This window comes from Alligator sinensis, unplaced genomic scaffold (genome assembly GCF_000455745.1).
Source record: "Alligator sinensis unplaced genomic scaffold, ASM45574v1 scaffold647_2, whole genome shotgun sequence".
Classification (NCBI taxonomy): Eukaryota; Metazoa; Chordata; order Crocodylia; family Alligatoridae; genus Alligator; species Alligator sinensis.
The window spans coordinates 1,692,208-1,701,082 of record NW_005841832.1 but is presented as its reverse complement, the minus strand read 5'-3'; the positions used below and the strand labels follow the sequence as shown (position 1 = coordinate 1,701,082).

Sequence of the window (8,875 nt, the reverse complement as noted above, 5' to 3'; positions counted from 1 at the left end):
GGCCCTCTGGGGCCGGGGCTGTTGCTGCCGCCGCCGGGGGGCGGGTCCGACTGGGGTGAGGGCAGCCGCGCCGGGGGGAGGGAAACGGGGGCGGCTCTGGGCAGGTCGGGCCGAAGGGGCCCCGCGCCCCGGCGACCACGTCATCTCCCCGGTGAGCGGAGCTCGCGCCCCGCTAACGTAAGGCGGGACGTCACAGCCGGAGCCGCCGCCGGGGAAGCGAGGGGAGCTGCTCTGTGCGCTCCAGGGGTCCTTCCCCTCCCCCCGTCTGCACCAGTGTGAGCAGGGGGCAGAACTTCCTTGCCCCAGTGTGGAGATGGGAGAAAGTGGGGGGTGGCAGGGACCCTCAGGAGGTCGGCTAGTGCAGTGGTTCTCGACGTTTCTTGTACCAGGACCCATTTGTAAACATGGATGGCCGGTCCAGACCCAGTGCCCCCCACTCCTGACCCACTGGCCCGCCCCGCCCCCCAGTGTGTGGGTCGGCGGGTGGGTGTGTCTGGGGCATGCGGGGGTCCTAAGCAGCTCCTTGGAGGCTGGAGCTCTGCCAGCCTTCAAGGGAACAGCCACGGTTTCCCAGATTTTTCTCCTTTAAAGGAGAATCCATTTTTAAAGCTTGTTCATAACCCTTTCATATATTCTTGCAACCCACTTCGGGTTGTGACTCACAGGTTGAGAAACACTGATCTAGTCCATCCCCCTGCTCAAAGCAGGACCAACCCCAACTAGATCGTTCCAGCCAGGGCTTTGTCAAGTCGGGCCTTAACCTCCAAGGATGGAGATGCCACCCACCTCTCTGGGCAACTTGTTCCAGAGCTTTACCACCCTCCTAGTGAGAGAGTTTTTTCAGCTATCCCTGAGCAGAGGAGCAAGCCCCTCTAGCCAGAAACCTCCAGCTTTAAGTGCCAGCAGGAGCATTGGCACAGCCCAGCCAAAATCCCCAGCCTGGGCTGCAACCAACACTCGGTGCCTCTGAGGAAAACTTTTAAAAAACCCATGACGCATGTATCAGCATGGGGTGTGGTGGGGAATTACCTCCCAGCCCCAGGAGGGAACCAGTGTTGGAGAGGCTGGGCTTGGTGCTTGCATGATTCCTTCTGGCTTTGGCCTGCTTGAGTTGAGGCAGAGGAGTCATATTGCAGGTAGATAGGTGAGGGTGTAAGGGGAAGAGTCTAGGACACTGAAGCAGAGATGAGTGGGTTCCTGTGAGGGCAGTGATGGGGAGGAGAAAAGGAAGGGAAGGTAGTTGATGGACATCTGTGGGAAGGAGGGGCGGGTAGACTGCAGGAATGTTGGCTATGGCAGGATATAGGGAAAGGGGAAGGAAGTTTTCTGGGGTGCTGCTCTTGTGTGATTAAGCCACCTTCCTGCTGCAGGGTTTGAGCCCTGCAGAGCAGTCTGGATTGTATTCCGGGTCCTAATAAAATTTCTACTAGTATGCTGCTAGGAGAGGGATCTGGCTCGAGGACTGGCTGTGGGGGCATGTGAGTGCTCAACTCTTCTTTGGTGCCTTTGACTACCCCAAACATAACTTGTAGCATAAAGTATTTTCCCTTTTTGTTTGTATTGCCTTTAGAATCTATCCTCTTCGATGAATTCAGTGACCTTGCAGATGTAGCAGATTTGCAGCTGGATATGGAGAATGAGCCTTATGTGAGTAGCCAGAGGAGAAGAATCATGGGCTGAAGTCCCACAAATCCTTGTAACATTTACTGTCACAGCCACTAAGAAATCACTGGAGAATTTTGCCTCTTTTTATGTGTCCTTGGTAGCCTCAGTTTCTTGCTTCTGATTAGCCCAAGGAGTAATCAAAAGGCAATGTTGGGTAATAGGCCTTTTGAAAGGCAAAATGCTATTCTAAGTTGGTGAAATGAAGCATGAAAATAGAAAAGAATGCTAAAGAAACTATTATACAGGCATCCTTAACTGCCTTTTGGGTGAATGTATTCCAGCATACTTGATTACAAGAGCATCACTTGGGCCTGAAAAAAGGCTTACCTAGATTGTTTATCCCAGTCTAAACAGTCCTCATTAAGGGCTGACAGTGCTGCTTTATTAGCGTCCCTAAAACAGACTACCTGATTATAAGAAGTCTTGCAAATGAGGTTACCTAGTTGGTGTCACTTTTGCCTATGTGGCAGCACTGAGCTTCTTTCCTAAGTACACAGGGCTGTCAGTGCTGCAGTGTTGTCAGTTTTGGGGGATGCTTAGCTCCTCACCATTTCAGGGCTTTTCCTTGCAGCCCTGAAACTGTCTAGCTACCCTCATTGTCAAGGCTCCTAATGGAGAGGAATAGTTAGAGTTAGGCTGCAGAAGACAAGGCAGGGTGGCACCATAGGGACTGAGTTAGTCTCTAAGATGCTACCCTGTCTTGAAACTGACTTGTCCATCCCCCTTAATCTCCTTTTAATGCTTTAGCCTCTGAAGAAACCTAATTTTTGTTACCATGTACATAATTGCAAAATTGATTTTATGTGGCTAAGTGAATCACATTTGGTCAGTATACATGCATCCAGTATACTGTATTTCCAAGGTCCAATAACAAATGGAGAGCCGACCCCAACAGGTAAAGTGGGAGAGACCCAGTATAATTGGAAATTATGGGCAAAACTTTATATTTTTGGGAATCATGACAAAGTTCCAGCTGACTAGAAGAAAACTTGTGTTGCATTAACATTAAAAAAATGTTAAAGGGGAGGCTCAGTAATTACAGGCTGCACAGTCTGACATTGATTCTGGACAAAGTTATGGAGTGAGTCATAGAGTCAGTAGGCATGTCTACACGTGTATTTACATGTGCCTAAACTTAATGTGCCTTTGCTTACGGCACATAAGGCGATTCAGGCACATGTCTATACATGAACACATTAATGTGCATTAAGATCATTACATTTGGGCACGAATAGCTAGGTCATATTAGCTCATGTGTAGATGTACTAATGCGCATTAACACAATATGTGTTCACTGACACACACCGCGTTAACGCGCATTAGCATGTCTACACATGCACTAATGTGACTTAGTTATTTACACCTAAATTTGATACCTGCTTTATGCAGGTATCAAATTCATGCTCACATAGCCTTAAATTGCCATTTTTAAGGAGCGTTAAGGGCGTGCACGTGTAGCCATGTGCCCTTAATGTGCTTTAAAAATAGTGATTTTTAGGCTAAGCCCATTCAAGAGGCATGTGTAGATGCACCCAGTAAGCACTAAAGAGAGGAATTATAGTTAATGCAAACTAACATTGTTTCATGTAATGTAGTCTTTGTCCGATGAACTTGATGCTGTTTTCAGGAGAATACAAGTTTGGTTGGTAAAGATAACTGGCATAGCATACTTGGACTTTGGTAGGATTTTGTTTTTGTTTAGTGCAACATAGCATTTTTATTAGCATCTTACACAATATGGTCTCTCAGCAGATTAAGTGCACTTTTAGACCGGACTCACCAATATTATTTTAATGTTTCATAACAGGGGCTTTCAACCTTTTTGCATCATTATATCCACTGGTGGCCAGACGCAGAATGGTGTACCTTTGGCCGCTGAGCGGAGTAGGGGGTGGCGAGCAGCTGGATGCAGAGCAGTGGCAGCTGCCACATGCAAGGTTCCCCTGCCGCTCCACGTCCAGCCAGGCAGGCAGCACTTGTGCAGCAACGCAGGATGCTGAGTGGCAGTGCTCAGTCCCCGCCCACTCACACTACCCTCTAGGGCCTTCTCAAATACCCCCTGTTTTATGACAGTGACCTAAAAGAAATAATTACTGATCAGTTTTGGAGGCTGCAAAAATTGGAGGCCTAATAAATATTGAAGGCAGGTTGTTGATTCAGAGTATTTTGAATGCATGAAGTGCATACCAAACAATTCCAACAGTATGTGTTCTGTTATGGTCAAATCCACGGTGGTGTCATCTAAGAAAAAAGAATGGGAGATTTGTTCCTTTCCATAAAATAGTTTAGTTGGGCAGTTTAGCTGACTGGGAGCTCCTACTGCAACACAGTATCCAAAAAGGTTGATGCAATCCTTCAAGGAGTCTTAAAGCCCAGCACCTCTGACTTCCTATTCTGTATGTAGGAGTATCCTTTCCAGAAGTAGTGTCAGTTTTTAACAAAAGATGTTGAGTAACTGGAAAGGAAACAATTTAATTTGAGATTTAAAACTGCTTCAGTGAGAAAGATAACATCTATCTGTTGGTTTATCCAAGAAAAAGTTAAGAGATTACTTTTATCGTGTATGGCCGTGGTGCTCAAGGTATTGGCCCCATGGGCAAGATTAATGGCATGGTACTGGTCTGTGGGCCAGATTGGGCTTCAAGTCATTGCACTGCCCCCAGTGGGCTCCACACTACCTTGCCTGCCCAATTTAGCATGTAGGGCGATGGTTCGCAGGGCTCCCCATGGACCCAGGGGCCAGGTGACATGGCACAACTGAAGCAACTTTATGTGGCAATGCAGGGATTCTCTACCAACCAAAATCTCAATTTAAAGCAAGTGGTTGTCTGAAACGTGTGTTCCTATTCAAGTTGTTGGGCTTGATTTATGAACTGTTGGGTAATATTCAGTGACCAGAGTTAAGCATAAGGATTATTACAGTGATCATATAAGGGCTTAATTTGTACAAACCACATGCAGTGAAATATTCCATCACTTCTGACACTAGGGGCCAGCTCCTTTGGCAGGTGTGCTACAAATTAGCTCTGCACCCTCTCTGTGTCACTTTGATCCCTTTCCCTTACTCATTTTGCTGCTCTGCTTTCTGTCTCCTGCCCTGTGCTCCCTGCATGATCTTATATTCTGCTTTCTGCCTCCTGCCCTGTCTAACACTATGCTGCCTGTCCTCATCCCAGTCTCTCACATGCCACATGCAAAGGCTGCCTGTGCCACTTGTGGTACACATGCTTCAGGTTGGCTACCCCTGCTCTGAGATATGGTACCTGCTGTCCTATTTGTGTTTTGAGATAGTTTAGCTCTGGAGCATTTTGTTAATACATAAAGGTCTATTGCTCAGTTGTTACTTCATTTTGAAGTGTACAGTGGAAATACCATCCCCACAAAAGGGAGACCAAATTACTGCTTTGTTGCTATTGCATGTCTTTCTAAAGCATGTGTTGCAACAATACAGGTACTGTTGCGTAAGCTTGCCTGTCACCTGGTATTGGTTGCAACCAAAGCTCTGAATGAAAGTCTCATCTAATTATGTTCTTGTTTCTGTATGAGTCCTTATTTCCATCAAAATTCCATTTGCTGTAAGAACCTAGGTCTTTCCTTTCAATTTAATCTGACACCATCATCTTAATTCTCTGTAAATGGAAAAGCATCTATTTCAAAACAGCACTACAGTAAGGCACAGGTTATATCTAGAGGTGCACCAATATATTGGTTGCATATTGGATCAGCACCGATAACAGGAAAATTAACATTAATGGCAGTTGGCTTTTTTTGACCAATAAATGCTGTGACCAATAAATGCTGCATGGCATGCATGTGTCCAGGAATGCACCCCGGCAGCTTGGAGAGCACCCTCCTGCTGGGAAGTCTGTGGAGGGTATGGGGAAGGGAGTGGGGTTTGGGAGGGCAGATTGAGACCCCCATGGGGCAGGGGCATGTGCTGCCCAGCTGTGGCAGTGAATGTGACACCAGGGCGGGGCGCGGGGCGGAGCCGCAGGTGATTTGTCCAGGGAGTGTAGGGTGGTGGCGAGGAGAGATGGCTCCCTGCCATTACACACACCCCCAGGGGAAGCATGGGGGCATGTGCCCCCTCAGATTTGTGTGCAGGGCAAGCATGGGCTGCCTCTTGCAGGCTCGGGGCCAAAAGCTGCTCCGGCCTCTTCCTGGTAGAGTACCTGAGCCAAGGCTGTGCTTAGGTTGGGCAGGGGCAGGGTGGGCTCAGCTGCATGGAGTGGGCGGTGGTGGCGGCTCTGGAAGGGGTGGCTCCAGGGTGAGGAATTTGGGGTGGTCATAACCCCCCAAGCCTCTCCCTAGTGCCATATCCCCAACCCCTCCACCAGGAACAGGTCAGTGCATCCCCTGGCTCCGAGCCCACAGTGGGCAGCCTGCCCTCGCCCTGTGGACAAATCCAGGGGATGGCACATGTCCCCCATGCCTCCCCCAGGGGTACATGTAGCGGTAGGGAGTCATACCCTTCATGCTCCCTGGATGAGCCTCCCATGGCTCTGCCTCATATCTCGCCCTGGGGTCACATTTACTGCCCTGGCTGGGCAGCCCCTGCCCCACTCCCTCCCTCACCGTGGGGGCCTCAATCTGTAACCCCCCATGCCTCCTTCCTCAACCACCCCCCTTCCCCCCCTGCCCCCCTGCTCCTTCCCCCGCCGTACAGATTTACTAGCAGGAAACTGTTCTCCAAGCTGCTGGGCTGCATTCTTGTAAATCAGCTATCAGATTGGTATTGGCCAATATGGCTAATAATCAGCCATTGGTATTGACCAAGAAAATCTTTATTGGTGCACACCTAAGTTATATCCACATAATGGGCCCTGCTCTAGAGTTGCTACCCTTTTTGACATTCTTGGGGTTTGCCTCACTTCTGACACAGCCATTTTTTGGGTGTTCATGGTCTCCAGAAATTCTGCTAGGAGCATGTGATGCTTTTAAACATTTGCTTTGTATTTATTGGAATAACTTTGCTGCTTGGCTGAGACTGGAGAATTCCACTCCTTTTAGGAGGAGGAGAATTCATGAAGTAGAGGGGTTTTTTGTACAGGTAGCCAAAACCTCCTGCTGACTCATTTATGAAAGACTGTCCTTGTGCCATTTGCTGCATAGAGTCAAAGTATCTTTGGAAAAGGAAGTTGGATGCCCTCCCTCTGGAAATTGAAGGTATCTGTTAACTGTTGTGTGCCTAGTAGAGAAAGCATTAGTCTATCACTTTGTAGATCTGGGGTCTATTACTAGCTCTGTCATCCGGCTTGCTAATGTCCTTCATCAAGTCATGTTGCATCCCCAGGTCTCAATTTCTCCCATCTGTAAAATGGAGCTAATAATATTGACCTCTCAAGGCTGGAATGTATTGATATGAAATCAGGTATTATAAAGACAAAAAAAAGCAGAAAAATCAGTATCTCAAATAATGACTGAAACCTGTAGTTTGCTACTGCATTACAAATAATAGTTGGGAAAAAAGTTACTCGTGACACCCCCTCTCTCCCCCTGCTTATCCAGTTGCTGCTTAAGACTGAAGTAAAAGCCATAGCCTATTTCTGCATCTATGGCTGACATCATTATTCTTATAGAAAACCTGCCTTCTATGCTTCTGAGAGTTTAACTGTGAACACTGTGGTTTCACTGTACCATAAGGTATAAATGGTGCCTTAGAATTCCTTTCTATTATTCTGTTCTGTAATTAGCTGAGCATAATGCATGGTGGTTATAATATATATCCTCAGTTCTTCCTTCTCTGAAATCTAATTGTGCTGAACTGTCATTTCAGAAAAATTGTCTGTATAACCTTGATTTTGATCTTGATTTGATGTCTTGTGACTCAGACCTCTGGGATACTACAAACCAGACTTTTTCAGGTAATACATACCAGCTATGACTTTCTAGTCAGAGGTGTTATAAGTTTGGGGATACTAGTGGAACTATTTACTAGAATACCAGAGCAGATCAAAGCTCAGAAAAAACCTTCTAGGATCCATTAGGGCAGTGGACCAAACTGTCTAGGGTAGCTGTGGAATCTCTTTCATTGGAGATTTTCAAGAAGCTGAATGGCATCTGTCTAGGATGGTTCAGGAACAGTGCATCCTGTATCTGTTCAGGGGGTTGGATTAGATGATCTTCAAGGTCCTATGTATGCTGTGACTTGCGACCAGGAATTGCTTCACTGATTTTTTTTTTTTTTCTTTCCTTTGGGTGGAACATTAGGTATTCTTTTTGCGTAGCTTTTGTAGTTTTACTATTTTTACTCGTGTATTTTAGTTATTTTTCTTTTCTTTTGTTTAATTGAATGCTTGAGGTAGAGTGACATGTTCTCTGGGTGATGCTTCTGTTGTTAGAGATCTGTGCAGTACAAAAGCCTATTTATCTTTGTCTCTTGCAGAGGCAAACTTGAAGACAGAACCTCAGTCACCAGCTAATTCAACTTTTTCAGTTCCTTCGCCGTCATCATCAGTGGACTCTTCAGCACAACATGTGCCCGTAAGCACTAACATTTTGATACTTTACATGGCTTACAGTGATATTGTATGAATGAAAGTATGGCTTATAAAGGAAGTACAAATTAAAAGAACAGCATCAACATATTCTGATCTATTTTCCTGTAATAAACTGCTTTCAGTTATCTTGCCTGTCCCTGTAACAGTTTCTTCAGTCAAATTTTCTTGTACTAAGCTTTTTTCTTTCCCATGCTACTGTCTGATCCATACAAACAGGAACATAATAATGCGCAGCAGACAATATTGCAGCGGGGTTCAAGAGCCTAGCTTTTCCATGTTATGCCTGTGAACAACTATGATACATCCTCCGTTATCCAAGTGGCCAGCAGGTTGCCTTGATTTTGATTTGATGTTGTTACTAGGACGCACATAATTAGCAACAAAGAGTGAGCTGGAGCTTGGATAACACATTACTGCACACATAAAAAGCTTGTCTGGACATCCTCTCAATGGACTCCAGTTAGATAAGCCAATCAGAAGCCCTGTTGAGAGAGATTACCTTGACCTTGTCACAGTTTCACTTACCTGAGTAAATTCACCAGCATTGCCAAAGAGGTTTGGATAACTGAGAATGTATTGTTAAGTACCTACCAAAATTGCAGTGGAAGTGTGCTGCATGGTGACTCCTTTAATCTTACAGTTTCCCACAGGCCCTCTTCCTCCTCCTCTTCCCCCGCCCCCCAGGCCGCACCGATTGGCAAAGGGGCACT

General features: G+C 46.4%; 1 protein-coding gene across 1 annotated transcript in view; it reads left to right on the top strand.

Moving 5' to 3' along the window:
- The first annotated feature begins 6 nt into the window (after nucleotides 1-6).
- Nucleotides 7-8,875, top strand: part of ATF6 (activating transcription factor 6) — a 170,857-nt gene continuing 161,988 nt past the window's right edge. Inside the window, exons 1-4 of the mRNA XM_025194380.1 lie at nucleotides 7-55; nucleotides 1,571-1,647; nucleotides 7,442-7,529; nucleotides 8,051-8,148. Of these exons, the coding sequence (XP_025050165.1) occupies nucleotides 1,630-1,647; nucleotides 7,442-7,529; nucleotides 8,051-8,148 (204 nt within the window). The 5' untranslated portion in view covers nucleotides 7-55; nucleotides 1,571-1,629. The remainder of the gene's footprint in view (nucleotides 56-1,570; nucleotides 1,648-7,441; nucleotides 7,530-8,050; nucleotides 8,149-8,875) is intronic.